Below are 23,151 nucleotides of genomic sequence, written 5' to 3' on the forward strand. Positions count from 1 at the left end.
CATAGAAATAGAAATATTTCACATTTTACTTGTGAGCAACGGCACATTTAAATCTTACAAATATAGTTATTTGGCTTATATCGTGATAGATATCGTTATCGCCTGAAATGAAAAAAACATATCGTGATATGAAAAAATCTCATATCGCCCAGCTCTAGTATTCTGTAATCTGTAGTGGAATACATTTTAAAAGTAACCTTCCCAACACTGAGTATTATATATATATATATATATTTGTTGCTCTCCAGTAGAGCTGGGCGATATGAGATTTTTTCATATCACGATATGTTTTTTTCATTTCAGGCGATAACGATATCTATCACGATATAAGCCAAATAACTATATTTGTAAGATTTAAATGTGCCGTTGCTCACAAGTAAAATGTGAAATATTTCTATTTCTATGCTGTGGTGTGCTGGGGGAGCAGCACAGCAAAGAAGGACTCATCCAGGCTGGAGAAACTGATCAGGAGGGCTAGCTCTGTGGTCGGCATGAAGCTGGACACTCTGGTGACAGTGGCAGAGAAAAGGACATTAAAGAAACTGATGGACATTATGGACAATGCCAGGCATCCTCTGTACACGGCCATAAACAATCAGAAGAGTCTGTTCAGTGACAGGTTGCTTCTCCCAAAGACAAGAACTAACAGACTTAAAAACTCCTTTGTCCCACACGCCATCAGACTGTTTAACTCCTCTCTGGAGGGGAGAGGGAGGGGAAACAGGAGGACAAAGGAGGGAACAACTAAGCTGTAGTGCCTCTTCACCTCACTGTACAATACCTTTTGTGCAATACTTTTGTAAATAGTCAACGGTGCAATAGACTCAATACTTGAAATGTGCAATTCACTTGTATTTTTATTTTTATTCCTATTTATTCTATTTATCCCCTTCGTATATTTTATTTATATTGTCTCTGTATTTATATATATGTGTGTGTGTATAACTCTGTAACTTCTGTCGGTGCTGTGCTTTTTTGGAAATCGAATTTCCCAGAGGAACCCACCCGAGGGATTAATAAAGTTCTATCTTATCTTATCTTATCTTAAATAATCAGCAGCTTGTTTTTATTTAAATATTTATTTCCCATAATAAGTTCAACAGGGTAGATGTACTTAAGGAACATGAGACTTTTTCAGATAAATAAAGGCAAATATTGCAAACTACACAAAAGGCAGCCGCTAAAGCGTTTAAGTTTCAAAATAGGACAAACGAAACAGACTAAATTGTCAATTCCACTTAGAAACAAAATATTAATTCTAAAAATAAATCTTAGTTTGTTTTACAGAAGAACAGACAAAACTGACTAACTTTTGTCAATATCAAATAAACTGAGAACTAAAAGGAAATTCTCAATCTCTCCTTGTTGTATAGCTGAGCTTTTCAAACAGTTTTAACAGTTACTTTAGTCTGACAAAAGCCGAATGACGAATTAGCGCTTCCAGTCAGAGACCGAGGCTACGTCCACACGTACACGGGTATTTTTGAAAACGGAGATTTTCCATTTTCGTTTTAAAAAATAATCCCGTCCACACATAAAGGCAGAAATGAAGGAAAACGCTGCTATGAACATGCCAAAGCAGCAGGTGGCGCTAGATTCCTAACCGTGCCTAAATGTTGGCCAATCAGAAGTCTAGAAGCCTCGGTGGGAAAAAGTAAACAAAGCTGGGGCATAGAAGCAGAACCGAGTCGTAAGTGTGGACGGACAGTAACTGTGTGTGTATGTAAGCATTTAAACACTGCAGAGAGTAGAATTAACAGTAACAGTCTTGTAGAAATTCATTTCACCGAAACAATAACGTGGCGCACAGTGTGACGCATGCACCAGTTTATTGTATTTCCAGACTTGCTTTCGGCACAATTTACAGTGCACGCTACTCTATTTTTGTCAGACTTGAAATAGCCGAAATACCTTCACACTACGGAACTTCTATGGCTCTTCCGTTTGACAATCTCTCCGGCATTGGAACCATCATCTGTTTTCTCTTCGGTCACGCTCGGTTGATTTTTCTAGTCGGCACACTCATTTCCTCCATTACGCGCTGGCTCCATTACCCGCTGGCTGCTTCCCAAACAAACACACGTGCGGCTTGGCACTTGTGCTGTACGTAACAAGTCACGCGACGTGACGCTGCGGCCGTGACGCTGCGGCTCTGCGCTACTTAATTTGGATTGGCTGACCTTTTTTTTTTTTTTTTTGAGGACAAGAGCGGCGAGGTCTATCGCGATAGCTTAATTTCTCTATCGAGTAAAAGTTATATCGCGATACATATCGTTATCGTTCTATCGCCCAGCTCTACAGAATACATGCCCCAAAATGTATTTTGTAACGTATTCCGTTATGTTACTCAATGACAGTAACGTATTCTGAATACTTTGCATTACTTAATATAGTATCATGCTTTTTACAACTACATGAATGTACTATTGCTGTGTGATTTATTACTATTGCTGGAGGTCCACGGCTCCGAACCGTAGTAAAGGGACCTCTGGCTAATACGTCGGGTTCCGTGTCGGGCTCATAGCTGAAACCTAGCTTTACTTTGTTGTCTGGGTCAAGTTTGAGACAGAGAGGCGTTGAAAGGCTGCTCCAACGGAACTTATTGTTTTGGAGGAAAACACCAACATGGTGTACAGTCGAGTCTTAATAGCTTACTTACAACTGGGCTCGTCAGGCACTCTGTTTGGCTGCAGTGGTTATTATTATATTTACATGCTTCCAGCTCCTGTTTCTGCTCTATGACAACTCGTACTTTTCCACTCTCCTTTTTCTCCCTCCTTGCGCTCACAGACATATAACTGGAATGGCAGTCCATTCTCCCTGCAGCACGGACTACACTGCCCATGAGGCTACTTTCTTTAGGGCTATGACTGTAGCATTCTGCCTATTAGCTTAGCACAACAACAACAACAACAACAACAAAAAGGGGCTCTCTCACCCAGGAAACACATAGTCGCAGAGAGAGCGCGCGTCACCCTTTAACCATGGCAACCATAATGCTGCGCCTGGAACATAGCTGTCAAACAAAACCCAAACAGTCCTGACCAATGTTCCCTCTAATTTTTCACGTGTCTGAGCGAACACACAAACTCCCTGAGCGGTCCCTTGGACCACTGTGAGCAACATTAGACGTGTCCACTGTGGTCACGCCAGAGTTTACATTTATGTTAGACTACTTTTAATTAACTGCTCTAGCCCATTTACAATGAAAATGTAAAAAAAAAATCTAGTCATTGACCTGTGTAGTATGTTAGCCTGTCAACGACGTTGATTAGCTGCGTATGTGTGAATGTGAATCGCATTATTGGCTGGACTATGGGATAAGGTGGCATCGTTCTAATCCCATATGGGAGCAGCCAGTCACTTACTGACTAACACTGCAAAACAGAATTGTTAAAGTATTCATTTTAATTTCAATTCAGGTTAGATTTTTTGTGCGCAACGCAGATTTTCTGTGCGCAGAGACCGTGTCAGCAGTGCGCAATTGCGCACGTGTGCAGCTTAGAGGGAACATTGGTCCTGACCCGCGATATGAAACAGGAAAATACCGCTGTGTAATCCATTTATTTCAACAAAGTAACTGTATTCTAAATACCACCTTTTTAAACGGTAACTGTAACGGAATACAGTTACTCATATTTTGTATTTTAATTGCGTAACGGCAGTACATGTATTCCGTTACTCCCCAACACTGATAATACTGTACATCTGCAGGATGTAAATGGGAGCAAAAGTTTATTTAATAAGGACATAAAAGTGGACTTGGCTCAAAGTGGCCATTCAAAATGGAAAGAAATAGATGACCACGAGAGAAAGATGGACAGCAGGAAAACCACAGTGCTTATCTCAATGTGTCCCTCAGATCCTCAAGAAGTCCTGTATCGAGATCCTGGCAGCAGAACCATCCAGTATCTGTGCAGGAGGTAAAACTTTATTCTAGTTCACCTTCCTCAGGCCACTCATTATAATATTAGGATTTTCTTAAGATGGTGAATGAATTTGAGTATGCCGAAAAGTCGTTTCCTAGAGTGCATTTACCTTCTAGGATGGTATAGTTGTATCAGAAGCTTTCAAGCAGTCATCATGGGCATGGATATCATGAATCGAAATCTATCAGTTGAGAGCTTTTAATGAAGTCTTCTTTTTCCAGAGTGTAATAATTGTACGGCTTACGTCTTTAATGAATTTCAAAACAAAACAAGAATTGGGTGTTTGATTTTTTTCAGGGTCACAAATATGCATAAAGCCTCATTTACATACGCCAACACTAATATTTGATTAAATGTCCCAAAGTGTATCTGGCAAGACACTTTTGATAGCCATCAATGAGTTTCTGGAATAATTCTGGCTGGATATTTTACCACTCTTCTTGGCAGACTTGGTAGATTTCATTTAAATCTGTTGGTTTCCCGGCACAGACCTGGTTCATAATTTTTCAATCGGGTTGACATCAGAACTTGGGGAAGGACATTCAAGAAGCTTAATGTTAGGGATATTTGTTTGGGATCATTGTCCTATTGGGGGAAAAAATGTGTCAAAGAATTTTGGAGGTAATCCTCCTTCATTTTACCATCTATTTTGTTCATCAGTACCACTGGCAGCAAACAGCCCCAGAGCATGATGCTACCACTACCATGCTTGACAGCTGGTTTAGTTGTCTTGAAAGTCTCACGTTTACAACTCCAAACATTTCTTGGTCAGCACCCTCTAAATCTATTGGCGATGTGAAACTCCCTTTACTGGGATAGTGAAAAAGGTTTTTGTCGTGTAGTTTCCAGTTCATTGAATTCTTGGATCTTCCTGAACGCCATTTTCCTCTCATCTGAGGGGAATCCACACTTGACCCTGTGTGGATTAGAGAAAATCCAACTTGCACACCCAGTTCTTGTTTTAAACTAATTTCCCCTGGAAAAAGAACTGTTGAAAGAAATTATTAAAAGCTCCAAATTTCCACGACATTCATGCTCAACACGAGTGTATGTAAACTGCTGCTTGGGATTACTTTGGACCAAAGAAGATGAAATAACTTCATTTATTTTCAATAATATTTTATAGATGAGGTGACATAATGTGTTTCTCTTCGCCTTGTCAGAGTCCTTCCAAGTGGTGGTGAGAGGAAGTGGATTCCTTCACGCCCGAAATGTTGACAAAGTGCTGTGCAGCTTTCGAATCAACGACACCCTAACTAAGAGTAAGTGAAGCATTGCTTATCAGGGTGTTACCCCTTATTCACTGCATGAGCTATTTTATTACCATATAACATCATATCTGATTATGCTGTTAAACTATGACAAAGACGGCTGGAAAACACAGATGAGTGTGTGAGACGTTGTGAAAGTCACCTAAATTACACCGGCCTGATTTTCCCAAAAGATAAACACTACGTGAGCCACACCGCTGGAGTCCTCGATGATCAAATGAGCAGCCAGGTTTTATTTATGCATTTTTTTAAACACATGGTGTAATTTTACAGTCTGGAATCAAGGTAAAAATTAAAACAGGAGATTAAGGAGAACCTGTACCACACACAAAGGAAATATCTTTAAAGTGGCTTACAGTAACGCTTCCTACTTCACATGCCGCTGCAGCTGCATGAGGTGACGGTCTAATTACAAAGCATGACAATAACCAGCATTTACATAGAATGAAATGTGTGCTCCGCGGAAGTAAGACCACTGTGACCGTTTCTACTTTCATTGTTTTTACTGTTTAAATCTACAAATTCAATGAGATGATTTTCTGGAGCTTGGATTTGAATTCTAATTGTTTTTGCATGATATTATCTAACGTCCTGTAAAACTGATGACATGGAAGCAATTTGAGCAAAATTATCTCCTCATGTCAATCCCATTACGTGGAGGTTCCTCCTCCACATTCATTCACTCCTCTAGAACCTTTGCACACAGACTTCTGGACTTTGTTTACTTTACATCAGCAGTAAGCTTTAAATGAAAAATAATATTGTCACAGTTAGCTTTCAGAGAGACAAATGTATCATTTCTTGAGAAATAATTGCTCCTTCTGATTCCTGCTCTCAGCCCTCTGCTTACTTTGCAAGTCTGGAAAAGTGTATAAAAGGAAAGCAACAACATGCAACTACATGTGTGAAGCAGATGAATCCATGTTTGGGATTTTATCCCCAGGAAAAAGTAGCAGCAAGTATAGCCAGGCGTGCAGGGACTTGGCAGTTCCTGTCCTGAGCTATTCATTGTTTTTGTGACAGATGTTGTACTGGACAACTGTGGGAAGGGTGAAAGAAGAGACAAGAAGAAATTAACACGGTTAGATGAAACGATCCACACAAGTCCTGTGTCTGTTTGATAAACTTGAAGCTACGGCTAACCTGGACCTGTCGACATGTGACCAAATCCACTCAACAGCACTTTTAAAGCTGACAGTTTGAGCCATAGCATGACACTGAATAAATGTGGTTTATGTCACACCGTTGATATAATATAAGACATTAAGGTTCAAGGTTACTTTATTTATACCCGTAGGTAAATTTGCTGTACAGAAAAAATTATTGCATTTGGCATCCCCTCACAAAACACACATTAAACCCGACAAACACATACTTGATAATTTGACAAGTGATAAAAAAAACCCCAATATAAATAAGATCAAGATTAATTCAATAAAACAGTTTTTATTGAGTTCAGTGACAGCAGCAGGGACAGCTGTTTTATCTTTGACCCACACTTTGGGACTAGAAACCTCCATCCAGAGGAGAGAAGCTGAAATTCACCCCATAAATGATGGGAGCCATTATTAAAGATTTATAAAGCCATTCCTCTGTAGCTGTTTAGAGTACAGGGAAGCCAGACAGGGCCATGACTCACATATAAGACGACTGGAGTGTCTCACTATCTGATTCAGTGAGCTTTTCTCTGTGACAGAGGTCTAACCGAACCATGCCACCAAACAAAAAGATACAACAAACTCAATAAAAGAACGATTGTTCGGGCAATGTGGAAATGAGCAAATTTCCTAAGGCACTAAATGCGCTGGTGACCCTTTAATTAAAGTGACTCCATGCCCATTTTGTTGCTTCCTAAAATCAAGAACCATATCTTCTGTTTCAGATATGTTCAGTTGAAGTTAAGACTCCTCACGCCACTGAACAAAGTCATCAATAACTAGACTGTGTGTAGTTTCACCCTCTTTAAGTAAGCTGGCAATAACATCTGCGTATTTAATGATGGCCCTGTTTTCATATCTGCTCTGACACATGTTTGTATAGAGAATGAATAATAAGCATGATAACAAACGCTCTTGGGGAGAACCTGTAGAGGAGAACAGTGGGTCAGACAGAACCCATTTATTCTCACTCTTTGTGACCTGTCAGCTAAATAGTCTAAAATCTAATCCACCAGGTTTTCCCCAACTTCAAACTGTTCTTAAAGTCTTTAGATTAAAACATTGGGGTGTAGTTTATTAAAAGCAGAGGAGAAATCAGTAAACAGAAGTCATACAAAAGTCCCTTTACTCTCTACATGTTTAGAAATCAGATTAAGTAGAGTCAATGGTGCATCCTGATAAGTTTTTTAAAGACTTTCATCACGACTGAGGTGAAGGCCTGAAGTCGGTCAGTCAGAACTTTCAGGCGACCAGCTTTAAGGACAGGAACAACGACAGCTTCTTTCCAAAGAGAGGGCACATGTTGCATTTGCAAGGATTTATTAAAAATAACCTGAAATAAAAGACTGAGTTCTCTAGCACAAGATTTAAATAGGCGGCCACTAATATTATCAGGACCGTGGCTTTTGTTAATAAGAGGTAGGAAGATTTTTGTTACCTGTGAGCAGTGTCAGTTTACTTGTTTCCTCTGGTTTACTATCTTTAAGCTAAGCCAATCTAGCCACCTCCTGGTTTAGAAGTATGAGCATCTTATTCCTGGCAAGAAGGGGATTTCCCCCCCAAGCTGAACAGAACCCTGTGAACTCTCACAGTGCAGGCTGGGAAAAAAGCACAAGTAACCATCTGCGCTTTTTTGCTTTTGCAACTGTAAGATTCTTCAGAACTCAGCTGTATTTAACCAGTGTCACCGAGTTTATAGTATTGTACAGAGGATGACTAACCTCTCAAAAATCAGCCATAATCTTAAGCAATAACTCCAAATAATTAAGTGGTTGAAGATGAACTTCAGTCATCTGTCTTCACCTCCCAGTTAAACATGACCTCTCTCTGAGCTTGGGGAGTAAACAGTCTTATAAACCTTTATGACACTGACTTCGAATGCCTGCCAGAATCCTTTTATCCACCACGGATTTAAATTGTGGAAAAATGTAAGTGCAGCAAATCGTGTTTCATCAGCTCTGAGCTGGACAAAGTTTGCACTTTGCTTTCACGCTGTAAGGCCACTCTGAGTGCAAGGTGGGTGCAGAGTTGAACTCTGACATCTGTCCCAGTTCGTGGCAGCGTGGAGCTGTTTTGGCCTTGCTGCCTCCCTCTCTCGCCTCTCTTCCTCTCCCTCCTCCATTGTGTTTTTTTAGAGAAGAGCAGCCGCTTGTGTTGATTTCCTCAGTTCTGGGGTATGCGCTCGCCTTGCCAGGATAAGCAGACAGGCTTGCGCGATGATGTTTGTTGGATCCGCTTTCCTGGACAGCCAGCTGGATGAGGAGAAGACCTACATTTTGCCAGAAAAACAAAAAGTGTGGTGAAATTGTTTGTATTGGCATTCGTGAGCAGGGTGCAGATGCCTTCAGATGGGAAAACAACAAAGTGCTTGTTTTGCAGATGCAGTCCTCTCTGATTGTTTGTCAATCAACTTACAGTGAAAGATGTGACATCATTCGACTTCTGTTAACAAATGCATAGTTTCCGCTCTTGTTGTCAAATATTTGTTGAATTAAATTTAAGTCTTGTCTAATCAGTCAATAAATTCATTTTACTGCAATCTGGCAAAGAGATGTCATAAGAAACGGTGATTTGAAGGTGAAAACATGTTTCAGGAGCTGCATGTGTCCTTGAACACTGCTCACAATTCCAGTCAGGAAAGTTTGGCTCATGCTTTTGCTGTTTTTCATGACCCTTTCCCCCTCCGCTTCTCTAGTGGTGAAGCCATTGGTTGTGGAAGATACATATCTACTCTGCCCTGCCCCAGTGCTTGAAGAGGAGGGGATGTAAGTCGTATAATTTACTTAAATAAATGTGAGGTTTCAAATGAAACCCTCTGCTCTGCTTTTCAAGGTTAAAACGGGGCTGAGATATTTTTCTTTTTCTTTGCCAGGGCAGCAAATCTTTATGTCAGCATGAACGAGGGTCTCAGTTTCATCTCTAGCTCGGTCACAATTACCACCGTGAGCTGTGTGAGTACAATAAGATATAGGGGCATTTGGCCTTTAGCGGGGGCTTGGAGCAGCACAGAGTGTGGAGCTACAGACGGAACACAAAAGTGGTTTACATCCAGCGCTCTTTGTGTTCAGACAGCCTATGCTGACGTGTCTGTCTCTTTTACAGTCTGATGGGACCATCCTGGCCGTAGCTCTGCTCATCCTGATGCTGCTCCTGGTCTTGGCTCTCCTCTGGTGGTTCTGGCCTCTGTGCTGCACTGTGGTCAGTTCCCTGCAACGAAGACATGAACTCGTGCTGCTTTACAGATTGCTCTCAGCCTGCTCCTTACATTTTACATGGCTACAAAGAGTATGGGGGCTGTAGCCGAGCCATTTACGTCCTAATTGATACCACAGACAATATAGTGAAGCCTGGAGTCTGTGTATCAGTATTCCTCCTTTGGATCCTTGCATCTTGCAAAAAAAGAAAAAAAAGAAAAAAAGTGATACAAATTAAAACTAATATTTGATTCATTTCTTTTTAATTAATCCAAAGGTTCAAAAAACACTCAATTTTCCCAAAAAATTTAATTTTTTATGATTTAGGCTGTAAAGAGTTAATTTTTACTGGACTTTAAAAAACACTCTGTTCCTGAGGGATCTTTGTTGCTGAAGTTAGTCCACAACCAGTAAATAGTCTCGGCCATCAGGTGAACATGCGTTTAAGCAATTATACCTCTCCTAAAATTATTTGCGTTTCCAGAGGTTACTGCAGGTAACCTCCAAGTCAGTATATTCACTTAAAGAGATCTAACTTGTAGCAGATTTTTCTACCATTTATGGCTTTACTTGATTTGTTGCCAGTGGTGTGGAAACAAAAGCGTCTATAGCCTGAATGTTTTGGTTGATATCTTTGTCACTATGAAGTTTTTAAGTAGCGGGATAACTGATTCCAAGTAAAGAGTTTCTTTTTCTTTTCTTTTTTTTATGTACTTATGCAAAAGCCATCTGCTCAGGACTCGGTGAAAACATGTTTGTGGGATTATTTAGCATCAAGGTATTTCAGCAAACTCACTTGCTACCACATGCCCTCTGTACAAATCCGTACATCTCCTTTCAAAATCGTCACGGGCATGGTGTCTCTTCAAAATGCACTGCAGTGTTTCCACTGGAGCTGGAAACAGGAAAGCTGAGCCCTGCCAGAGAGAGATGTCAGCTTTTACAACACAGCTTTCTCTCCCTTCACTCTTTTTCTGTCCATGTCAATTCGCTTGCAAGTTGAAGTTCGTGCAGCAAGTGTGTTTGGGAAAAAACGACACTAGGTTACCAAGGGGAGTCTTTTTTTTCTTCTTCTTTTTGTTCCAGGATTTGGAAAAGAGTGCAGGAAAAAAAAATCACAAATAAGAATCAGAGTGACTTAATTTGCCAAATGCATTTAGTGGAGATGAATCTGTCTTTATTACACCTGTGAAAAAACCCTGACGGCTCATGCAGTGAGGAAAAAGTTTATATGGGGATAGCAGCGGTGTACATTGTTGTGCATTCATCCAAGTTGCATAACATCGAAGTAGATGGATAAATTGTTTTTCTTTCCCTATTTATGTGATACTAACTAACGTATAAATACTATAAAAGTTATCCATAAAACTAAAAAGGCATAATGTGGCATTTATGAGGTTGTTACTCTTCTCTTGCTTTAACCAGCAACCTCAAGGCAAAAAAATCTGGATAGCAGGTTTCTAGGTCAGCGCCTTGCTCTTGTAAGTCGTAGAGACTAAGAGGGAAAACATTTCTCAGTCATTTGCTGTTGTGTAGCCACGTCACTGTGCATAAAGCGCGCATTGTTCTGACACGCAAAAAGCATTTTCAAACATGTCTCTGCGACTTCTGTCATCTCCTGATGTTAAACAATGCTCTCCATCTTTTTCTTCCCATTCACTCTGCTTTTTCTTCCCCTCTTTTATTTCGCCCACAGATCATCCACGAACCACCACCACCGCCAGCTGTGGAGGATAGTTCGGTAGGAGCTTCACAATCTCCGCCTCCTATCTGTTTTGTCAAGACTGAAAAAGAGTGCTTGTGATTTAAGACTTCGACAGCTGCCAGCGTTTAGCTTATGTAATTGTTAGAGTGACAGCGTAAACCTCAATGACCACACGGCGTCACTGACTTTCCAGCTTTAAACTTTCAACACTCGTTTTCTGATTCATTTGACGAGAGTTAACGCCCTCTCAGAACAACGGCATCGTGACTTTTACAGCACCCCACCACACACACACACCATTTCTGCTGTTTGTAAGAGCACTGCTGTTGTGTCCAAGACTTTAATTTATGCCTTTAAAAAATTATAACCATTTGGACCTGCAGTAAGAAGTTTAAAAACTCAATAATAATAACTCAATAACTCAAAAACATAATTTCAATTTAGTTTTAAGATCAAACCGCAAGTCCAAATGACTCGATTCAATACAGTTTAACGGTCCTCAAACACGCTGCTGCAGCTGTGGGACGTATCAGGCTGCATCTGTTTGCACAAAATTAAACAGAAAATTAGGTTTAACTGCTGAATTTAAATGCCAGTGACATCCACGGCCTCAAAGACTGCTTTTATTACGGTCTCCTCTGTGCGACATCCTGGTAGGATACGAGACAGACAGGGTGTATTAAAGAGCTGAAACATCACAAGTTTGGCTAGTGGGCTTTTTCATTTCCTTTGATCAGACAAACTAGAGCAATGGGGACATAATGACAGCTCAGGGATAGGAAGGACAGAGAGAGAGGGGCATTCATTCCAGTTTGCCTGGTAACAAATAAGAGAGCAGTTGTGTGCAAAAGTCTTGTGCAACTCCTCTTTCTTTATATTTTGCTTCCAAGAGGGGCTATTTTGTCATAGTTTTCTTGAGCAATAGTTCTCCAGGCTTTCTTTGGAAATTGGCAGGGAACCATTTTTTAAACTGTATCTTTCGGCACTTTGTTACAACAGCCTGTGGCAAAAACACAGAAATATTCCTGTTTCATAAAACATGCCAAAGATAATACAGTGTTACAGGCATAAAATAGTATTTTTCATGAACAAGAGGATTCAAAAAGAGTTACACTTGGTATATCTCTGCATGTTGTGCAGTGTGTCCTTGAAAAATTTGAGGAAACTGGACACGAAAGGGACATCTGTAGCAGATGGGCAGTATCTGGAAATGTCCTCAAGAAATAGGGAAAAAGACCTGACACAGGATCCGAGAGATGCATCTGGCACATCAGTCGATCCGTCTACTGTTCACTGAAGCGCCATCAGAATTCATCTCAGTGAAAGGGTGGCAGTCGAGAGTGAGGAATCCAAATTTGTTCAAATTATCGTCAGTGCTTATGAAGTGAGTGAGTGCCTACAGCATCTGTAAAACACGTGGAACCTCTGTCATGGTTTGGTGATGCATTTCAGCCAGTGGCGCTGGGCAGCTTGTCAAAACTGATGGAAATACAAACACAAAAAAAAAAAAACCATCAGATTTTGATCCACTGTGCCATATCATCTAGAAAGCATCAAATTGGCAGCAGCTTCATTTTTCATCATGACAATGACCCCAAACACACTGCCAATGCAGTAAAAGTGTACCTGGATAGAAAAAACACACAATGGAACACGATCAGTCATCGGTTCCACATTATTGAAGCAGAGTGGGATCTTCTTGACAGAGAATGGAACAAAAGGCAGGAAAGCTTATTTAAGACACTTCAGGCTGTGTTGAAGAATAAAGGCGATCATACCAAATATTGACTTTTAAGCTTGTTAGAACTGTCAAAACTCTTTTTTTGCCTTATATACTGGATTTCCATGCATGTGAGTTAGCAGATGTTTAAATAAATTGCTCCTCCTATTTCGCTTTTTCCTAGAAATGTGTGAAGAAATAAGGGGCGGGCCAGGACCTTTTGCACAGTACTGAATGTTTACTGCCTCTTAGTTCAAGCTAAGGGGTGATAAACATTGGTGAAATGGTTAAACAACAAATACATTTAAAAAAAAACATTTCCTGTTGCTCTCCCACAGGATGATGAGGACTTTGAAGCCCCCAAGAAGAAATGGCCGACTGTTGATGCCTCCTACTATGGAGGAAGAGGCGTAGGGGGGATCAAAAGGATGGAGGTTCGCTGGGGTGAGAAAGGCTCCACTGAAGAAGGAGCAAAGCTGGAGAAGGCCAAAAATGCCAAAGTGAAGATGCCTGACCAGGAGTATGTGTCACCACCCCCTCGGGTTCTTAACAATGGCATGCAGAAACCGCCGGCGCCACGCAACTGGTACTCACCCATTAAGGTAGGGGAGGGGGGGGGGGGTATATATATATGATTACTCATTAGGAACTACTGAGAAACTCAGTATGATGCTTCACTAAGGGAACACAAACAGTAGGCAATGGTGAAGATTATTTCACCATTGCTTACTGATTACTGAAAACCATTGCCCCAGATGGTTTTCAGTAATCAATATCTAAGACTACATTTGTAAATTAAAGCTTTGATGCTGTGTAAAATGTAAATATGAAACAAAATCTCATCTAACAGTATTTTATTCACGACAGAACATAGTTGAATTTTTCGTTTCATGATGCTCCAAATGTTTTTAAATTGGTGGAAAGATCTGGTCTGCAGGCGGACTAATTCAGAACCCAGACTCTTCATCTATGATGCCACGCTTTTCTAATAGACGTATGGAGTTTGGGATTATAGTGATATATGGAAGATCTTCTCTGAAAAACACTTTATCTGGATGGGAGTGTATGTAAAACATGTACAGGCCTTTCTGCATTGTTGGTGCCTTTCCAAATGTATGTTCCTAATACCACAGGCACCAGTGCAACTCTATATCATCAGAGATGCAGGCTTTTGAACTCAACGCTGATAACAAACTGGACCCCTCTCCTCTTTAGTTCGAAGGACACGGAGTGCATGTTTTCCAAAAATAATTTGACCACAGAACAGTTTTCCGCTTTCACTTTTTTTTTTTTTTAAAGATGTGTTTCTGCCATCAAATTCAAAACGAGCTAATATTAAAAAAAAAATAAAAAATAGTAAAATGTCTCACTTTAAACATCTAATACGTTTTCAGCACCCGAACATTTTTGGAACGGAGTTTTACAATAATGTCCTGAGTCAGACGTGATCATGGAAGTACTGAGGAACAGCTTATCACTGTTGTCCTGAATCATTCCTCACAAGTGTTACCTAAACAACTTAAAGCAAACAGGATATGAGTTTTAACTGAGCCACATAAAAATGAGTAAATACTGGAGAATTTGAGAGTTATTAGTTTAAAAAGTATTTGAAGTGTGGGAATCATGGTTTTTAACAGCTCTGCTGGGGCGCATACTACATATAACACAGCATCTGTCACAGATTACTTCATGCTAATCTGGCTGAGGATATGTTAGTACGAGTATGGTGTTTTGGTGAAAATAGCCCGAGATGTGTTCGGGTATTAAAGCTTAGGTGACAATTGGCACACGGCTCCATTCCTCCAGGACCAGCGTGGGGTTAAAGGAGTCTTTCTGAAGTCTTCCCAGTCAGCAGGGGATTGCTAATAGAAACCAGACTTCTGTTGGACTGACCTCCAGAGAGAAAGGCTCCACAGCCAGGAGTTTTTGTGAGCAAAAACAGCTGCATTTTTTCTGCTCTTATCCTCAAAGTATTTGCTGTGTCTGAAAAGTATGAAGAGCCAACTTACAGTGGACTGAAACCATTTCACTGTGTCGCTTTGAGATAAATGGATGAATTAAACGATACATTAAACTGCAGCTGAAGTCACTTGTGTGAAAAAGAAGACAAAAAACAAAAACAAAACAAGGGTTGGAAGCAGAAATCAATGTTTTGTAGGATTTTACATTCTCTTAAACATTTTGGTCTCTTCTCTGTTTCCACAGAGCAAACTGGATGCATTGTGGGTGCTTTTAAGAAAAGGCTACGACCGTGTGTCTGTAATGAGACCTCATCCAGGTGACAAGGTAAGAGCAACACCAACCCTGCACTGGCATGCACTGAGCGTGCATTGTAAATCGTTCTGCATTTCACAGGCTGACGTCAGGCTTGGCTGTGCATTAACTTCTGGCAAATGAAAATTAGCGATTGAAACGATTGTATGTGAAAATGTTGAGAAAATGGACCAGCTGTAAGCAATGAAGTGTGCACAGCGAGACTCATGGGAAAAGTTGCAGTGGGATTGGATTTAGACTGCTACAGTACGCAGCAATGTAAAAGCGTCTGGTGAAGTCATTATGAAAAAACAAAATGAAATTCCTCAAAGACCAGCTGCAGTGGGGGTGACAGTGCAGTGACCGCTGCAGCTGGAAGCTAACATGAAGTCAGAGACAGTAGAGTCTGTATGCGGTGAAAAACGGGAATTATGTGTCTAAAAATGTCACCGCAAGCGTTTATGTAATGATTCACATTTCTCTGGGTCAGAGTGTTGATCTAAAACCATTACCCTCACAGGGTGAAAAGACATTTCTGGCACATTTAAACAATCATTTTTTACATTTTCTAGAATTTTCTCTGTAACTACTGTAACTCCTAAGTGTTTTGAGTAAATCTAAAGTACACTGAGCTAGTTTCAGATTTGACTCAATAACAACCCAGACAGGATTTGCTGCTAGAAGACAGGCCTTTAAATGCCATTCCAGGGAGGAGCTGCTCCTATTGTTTGCACAGAGCTGTATAAGGTGACACACAGCCGTGTTGAAACATAAAGGAGAATTTTGAAGATGAGAGTAGGAAGCAATATTAGTAGCCCACCTTTCTTTTATTTTAAACTTCTAGTGAGAATACCAGTTACTCCCAGTTACTACAGTTAATACCAGTTATGCATGCTTTTAAACCCATGTTTTTGTAATGTTATGCATATGCATATTATAAACTCAACAGCCATTTTGTTAAGTACAGCTGCTCAGCTGTTTATTAATTCACATATCTAATCAGTCAGTCATGCAGCAACTGATTTAGGCATGCAGACATGGTGATCTACTCAAAACCATCAGAATTGCCCAAAAAAAAGAATAAAATACCCAGTGAGCAGCAGTTCTCTGCGGAAAATGAAAACGCCTTGTTGATGTCAGAGGAGAACTCCCAGACTGATAGGAAGGCAACAATAACTCAGCTAACCATTTGTTATAACAAAGGTATGCAGAAGAGCATCTCTGGAAGCACAGCACACATATCTTAAAACAGATTTAGTTTATAGCAGCTGAAGACCACAGCAGCAGCAGCCGGTGCCATCCCTGTAAGCTGAGAATAAGAATCTAAGGCCACAATTCACATGTTGTCTCAGTTTTTGCAGGGACATTTAAATCGCATGTACTGAATTCTGCATAAACATCATGAAAGCCTCGATCCATCCAGTCCTGTATGAATGATTCTGGTGGAACTCTGGTGATGTAATAGTACCGGGGATATTTTCTTGGAGCATTTTCGGACCAGAGCGTACCCATCATCTGACAGCAGGATAACACGACACATCACAAACCTCAAATGATCTCAAAATGACTTCTTAAACATAATGAGTTCATGAAACTCCAGTGGCCTTAACAATTAGCAGATCTCAATCAAATAGAGCATCTTTGGAATGTGGTGAAACAGGAGATTCACATTAATCTGCAGCAAATGTGTGATATTGTCATGGTAATGTGGACTAAAATCTCTGAGGAGTGCTTCCAGCACCTTGCTGAATCTATGCCATGTAGAATTAAAGCAGTTCTAAAGGCAAACAGCAGACCAACCAGTTACTAACAAGTTCAGCAAAGCTCACCAGTATAGTCCATAGTTCATTTTTTGGCAGCTATAATGTAATTTTTTACTTTGATGCAAAAATCCTAATGTTGATACTTTATGCAGTTACAATAGAAATATAATTGTTTGGCATGAATAAGCCTCTGGAATTTTCAGACTGATGTGTTATTATACGGTCAGGTTTCTTCATCTTCATCAGTGCAGTTATGCAGCATTTCCTTAAAGAGATACACTGACAGTCCAGCAAGACCCTCATTTCATGCTGAGGAGGATGGGAAATTACATCTCAAGGCAAACTTATCAGGATTCATACTTTAAACTATTTCTTAGCCTCCTTTGCTGTATTTTTTGTCTTGAAGTGAGCCAGATGTTTTTAGAGGGTAAAAGGTCTGGTATGTAGGTGAGCCACTTTAGCAGTCAGGCTTGTTTTCTACAGTCATGGTGTTGTAATACATGCAAAATGCAGTTTGGCACTGTTCTGATAAAATAATCTTTAGTATTTAGTATTTATTTATTTATTGTCATTGTCAAGAACAATGAAATTGCGTTTGGGGCTTCCATACAACCCAAAAAAAAGAAGAAAATAATAAATACCCCTTAAAACCCAAGTGTACATATTTAACCCAGTGTGACTCCACACTGGGTTAAATATGTACACTTGGGCGTTTCCTGATTTAAAAACAAACAAACAAGAAATAAGTGTTCTTTTTTCTTTGCATGATAGAGTTTTAACTTGTAATTGTGGATGCAACGAGCCTGAGCAGCCGATCTCACCCTGTTTTACTTCAGCCTCAGCCTGTCTGCGATGCTCTTTTGTGCCCGAGAGGCATTTTATAATAAGCTTTCAAGCTTATTCTAAAATATTATACAGGATATTTAGAACTAACTAGGCAGCTCATTCTCTTGACAGTACTTTTTGCATTATGCAGTTTATGGACGTTTTAACCAGCACTCAGCTCACTGAGAAACAAAGTGTCGAAGTGTGTCTTCCTCACTATAAAAGCTTTTCATTAGCTTACTGGAAAAGAAAAATACTTGTTTGTACTTTCTGAGCAGTGAACACTTTCTGAGCAGTGAACACTTTCTGAGCAGAAAGCTTGTTCTGATTGCAATTGCAGCAGCGGGGAGGAGGAAGCCAGCCGATCCAGTTGTTGCTGGAGAAAAACCCTGTTACGTGTCGCTTTTGTGAGCCTTAAAGACTGGGGTCTTTTCAGTAATTAAAAATAAAATCAGAGGACGTAACACAGCAGGTTACTGGGCTACTGAACCATCACATATTTCAGTAGTGACTGACTGTGAATGTAGATACAAGTATGATACAGTCCAGGAGCCCAAGAGACATAAGGATCTATGATATTCAGTATAAGATGAACTGTACAACATGCAGCATTTGGCCTATTTCTTTTCCCCCAACAGTCATTTCTCCTCAGTGTTAAATAAGAGACACATTCCTTATCAGCCTATTGCAACTCCTGGGTCGACTGAGTGCAGCTGCTCCAGGGGTGTAACTTGTTTCTGGAGTATGATGATGATGTATATCTCCCTTTAATGACCTCACTTCATTTTGAATGGGCGTAAATGATGGCAGGTCAAGTTGTCCAATGAAATAGGTGCATAGCTTCTCAAAATTTAAGCTGGGACTGAGAATTACAGCACATTTTTTAAGGTCTGCTGACATTAAAATACACATTATGTAGCTGTGTACTGACAACAGGAAAAGGCTTTTGTGAGAGTGAGTTCATTCAGTTGTCAAAGCAGGAAAGTGTGTGTTTTGTCAAAGAAAGTTCAGAAAAGTGGAGACATTGGTTCTTCACCCTTCAAATTCTGAAGTTATTGTTTGATCAAATGAAAAAAAGAGCAGCAGATAAATTTAAAAAATGTCATAGATCCTATGTTTTTAGTTAGTACTAACGTTCTCAAACTTAGAATTAATTAATTGAAAATATAGGAGCTGGCACCACTTTGTGGAAGCTACTGTGTTGCCCCACTTTCTTGAATGCAATGGCTGAGATGGATATAAGACTATTTTCCCAAAATATGTTGCACCCGAAATGTGAATTCTTACCTATGTTTTATCATCTAAGAAGGGGTACTCCTCAACAAACAAGCCAGAATGCAAAAGAAAAGAGAAAACTCTTCCTCTAACTCTTCCAGGGTAATCTCCTGAACTGAAGATGTGGCTCTAACACATAAAAATGTGCATAAACATCCTTATTTATTCCAGATATTGTCACAATTACTTATTTTCAGCAGATTTGAAATGTGACTCTCCTGTGTCCAGATACTGAGCTAGCTAAACAAAAACAGCAGCTGGTTATAAATGTGGTTACCACCAACAAGCCTATGAGTGTCCTTGAAGCAAACATGAATCTTACTTTCTCTGTGACAAGAAGTTTGATTCTCACATCATATGAGAGTTTATTTGCTACGTGCCAGAGTCACACAATGTTAGATCTACTTCAAAGATAGTTTCACTAATGCCAGCTAACAGAGGCTAACAGTAGCATTTACCAACAGACAAGGTAAGGATATCCTCAACAACTCAGTATCAGTGTCACTGGTCAAAAGTGAGCTTCAACAACAGACCGACTCATATCTGACTACTTTCAGAAAGTTTTACAGCCTCATCCAGAGTAAATAGATGTAGATATTTTTCACTCTGCATATTGAAAGCCGAGATAAACAGTAGACTGACAGATTGCAAAATATGTTCATGCAGATCTGATCTGCTTTTTAGCCACGATTTATTGCACAAAGTTGATATTATTCAAATAGTATGTTAAAATATAGTACTTGCACTTTATGGCAGTAGTTTATGAATGTATGAAATTTTGCTTTGGCTCTTAGAAAATGCAAATATCATCTTATTGTTCTGAAATGTCGTATTAGACTTCAAGCTAGCTGCTGAGACAATAAAATCATTAATAAAGTTTTTATAGTGAATATACGCTAAGTAAGCAGTAGGGTCAACACAGTGAGATTTTTTTTTTTATGCAACCTTAGAGGTCACACCTTGTTGGATCATCAAAAGAAAGCAGGTTTAGGCAAATGTTTTATGAGCCTCACTTTTCAAACCCATAGGCTAAATCCATCTTCTATATACAGGCTGTGATGTGAGCCAGACCTTTTCCTTTCTGTCATTTAGACTCAATGTCTGAATTTTCATTGTGAATTTTTGCCTTGGATTGAACAATTAATGGAAAAAAATTTAACGTTTGCCACTTTGCTAACAAAATCTGAACTCTGTTTAATTTTATAGGGCAGATGCATGAACTTCACCCGTGTAAAATCCCCCCCTAGCTACCCACACTTCAACAATCACCCATCTCCCATCTACAACCCGCCTGGCAGGAATCCACCTCCACCGCAGGGCACCCTACCACCGACTCCCAGCGCGCCACCCTTCTCCTCGCTGCCTCCAACCCCTCCACCCATTTCCACCCCTCCCCCTTACACACCACCTCCCAACCGGGCTCTTCCTCCAACCACCTTGCACATACCCGCCCCACCGGCGCTCTCACCCACGCCTCCGCCCTGCGCTAGCCCAACCGGCTTGCTGCCACCTCTTCCCCAGGGACCCCCTCCTGGACGAGCCCCTCCACCTGCCCGCCCTCCGCCTCGCCCTGGCCTGTAGAAGTCTGGTGGGAGACAGGAGGTGGTCACACAAGACTGAAAAACATAATCCAGAGTTCCACCAGCACATAGCCATCTTTGATTGTAACTACGAGTGAGGTGCAACAAGGTGCCAACCTCAGCAGGCTGTAGCCTTTCAGACTTGTGACGAGGAGGAGCGAGAACTTGTTTTCAGCTATTTGTCTACTTTTGTACACATCTAGCCCAACAGTGCAATTGCTTGGATGCTTGAATTACATAGACATTCCCTATAAATGAGATCACGCAGGCCGGCTCAAAAACATTTGACTGAAGACTGTATGAATTCTGACCGAGCAGAGGATCAACAGCTTGTACTAACAGCTTTATACACAGGCCCTAGAGAAGGAGTACAGTTGTCTTCTGAATGGCCATGTCACTAAAATAAATGCCACTGTAAAGTTCCTGTTTTATATAAGAGAAAAGAAAAACACTCATCCTGCAAATGTTCCACATACAGCAGAGTAAGGATGATGCAGAGGCATCTGAAAACAATCCTTTTTTTAAAATCCTTGAATGTTTGCATGCAAAAGTGCTCGAATCATCGTTTGTAGTTTTTTAACATTTGTACTTGTTTTTATACATTTGTAAATACTTTCATTTTTTACTTTGTACTTGTGTAGACCACACTCTTCATTTTGGGGAAAGAAAGACAATCATCGGTGATGACGGCATGGACAGTAAGTGTACTGAAACAGCAATGCAATGTATCTGAACTTCCAGTGTTCAACTCCTGACTCGCAAACTATTTTCATCCAACCTAATGTGAGCCATGTCTGGCCCGTTTTCTGTGCTCATTGGTGTAAACAGTAAATTTGGCTTTACCAGATGTATGGCTGGAACTGACCTGACCAAGATGACTGTAATTACAGCTGTAGGTAAGCGCTGCATAGGATCTGTCTGTTAAGATGAGGGTAACTCTGGGAATCAGGGAAAAGCTTTGCACATCGTCTTACTCGTCCACCTACGGCTTCAAAAAAAGTTGTACATTATTAATGCAAATAAGCGTGCTCAGTTATATGTGTGCTGTACATTGATGAGTCAGTAAACAATCTTGTTTTACTTTTTTTGCAGAAAGTCTTTAATTCCTCTGAGAATAAAATACGATGGAAGCCATTTCGTGGATGTTGATATGAAGCTTTTACTCTCATCACGTCACGGTTAGCAATCCCGTCAGTACTGTACAGTAAACACAGACTGGTGTGTGATTCATTTAAAAAGCAAGGAAGCAGTTTAGCTACATAAAATCTGACTCCGTCTTCTTATTCTTTTCTTCAGATGCTAATTTGAAAAACATTCTGTTTTACTTCCGGGCAGCAAAAGCAGCAACTGATCCACATGTTTACTGTGTATGCTTTCATCAAGAGTCTGTAAAGCCTTTAATGCATTTAGCTGGATATTCCCTCAAGTCACTTTTTATCCACAGGGCTCCTTTAAACAATATTCTGTACCTCCCAAACTAAATGTACAGCTGTTCTGTTCTCATTTACCTACTGACATTACCACTGCGTGAATGTCTGCAGGCCCTTACTCATTCCTTGTGACAGAAAAACAGAGAAGAGAATACTTCATGTGCAGCAAACTCATTCAAGATGTTAATATATTGCATTATGTTACAACACGAATAGGGGAGCCATCTTGGAAAATATTTGAAACAATCTAATCCTCAGGAAATATGCATGGGCTGCAGAAATGAAAAAGCCTGTCGAGGGTGATGACATCATGATGATCTGGGAATAACAAAGAGGACAGAATCAAATCAAAGGGCAGATTTTATAGTAGAATTTCGGGCAAATTTTAAACTTTGTTGCTGTTGCTAACCTCTGTTTCTAAAGTAAATCACATAAACTCATTGGCCACTTTGTTAGGTACACCTGTTCAACTGCTCGTTAACACAAATATCTAATCAGGCGTTCACATAGCAGCAACTCTGTGCATTTAGGCATTTAGACATGGTTAAGACGACCTGGTGTAGCCCAAACAGAGCACCAGAATGAAGAAGAGAGGTGGTTTCAGTGATTTTGTATGTGGAAGGGTTGTTGGTGTCAGATGGGCTCGACTGAATAACTCAGAAACAATTGATCTACTGAGACCTTTCTGCACAGCCACGTCTAAAGTTTACAAGGACTACAATCTGGAAAAAAATAAAATAAAAATCAGTCTAATGTCTTCAAATACAAGCATCTCATTAGAATACAAACAGCAGAATGTAAAATGGGTTCTTGTAAATCATTTGGTAGAAAATGTTTGATGGTTATCAAAAGCAGCCATGAAATGCCAGACAGTAAACATGTAAATGTAACTGAATATTCATTAGATTTTCAAAATAAAATTACCAGCATTTTAACTGACGCTTCAGGTTTAATGTTCACTGCTGCTGGCTCAAACTGACTAACCCTAATGAAGCAGATTTGAACAATTACATCATTAGGTTTGTTCATTTGGTGATCAAACATGATGT

At 40.1% G+C, this 23,151-nt stretch overlaps 1 protein-coding gene across 1 annotated transcript in view; it reads left to right on the forward strand.

Moving 5' to 3' along the window:
• antxr1a (ANTXR cell adhesion molecule 1a) overlaps positions 1 to 21,806 on the forward strand; it is a 30,473-nt gene extending 8,667 nt beyond the window's left edge. The window contains exons 9-17 of the mRNA XM_082556153.1: positions 3,863 to 3,923; positions 5,093 to 5,191; positions 9,053 to 9,122; positions 9,230 to 9,308; positions 9,460 to 9,555; positions 11,248 to 11,292; positions 13,315 to 13,578; positions 15,182 to 15,262; positions 20,299 to 21,806. Coding sequence (XP_082412279.1) covers positions 3,863 to 3,923; positions 5,093 to 5,191; positions 9,053 to 9,122; positions 9,230 to 9,308; positions 9,460 to 9,555; positions 11,248 to 11,292; positions 13,315 to 13,578; positions 15,182 to 15,262; positions 20,299 to 20,673 — 1,170 coding nt within the window. The 3' untranslated portion in view covers positions 20,674 to 21,806. The remainder of the gene's footprint in view (positions 1 to 3,862; positions 3,924 to 5,092; positions 5,192 to 9,052; positions 9,123 to 9,229; positions 9,309 to 9,459; positions 9,556 to 11,247; positions 11,293 to 13,314; positions 13,579 to 15,181; positions 15,263 to 20,298) is intronic.
• The last annotated feature ends 1,345 nt before the right edge of the window (positions 21,807 to 23,151 follow it).

The sequence above is a fragment of the Aulonocara stuartgranti genome (genome assembly GCF_965226115.1).
Source record: "Aulonocara stuartgranti genome assembly, chromosome: 12".
NCBI lineage: Eukaryota > Metazoa > Chordata > Actinopteri > Cichliformes > Cichlidae > Aulonocara > Aulonocara stuartgranti.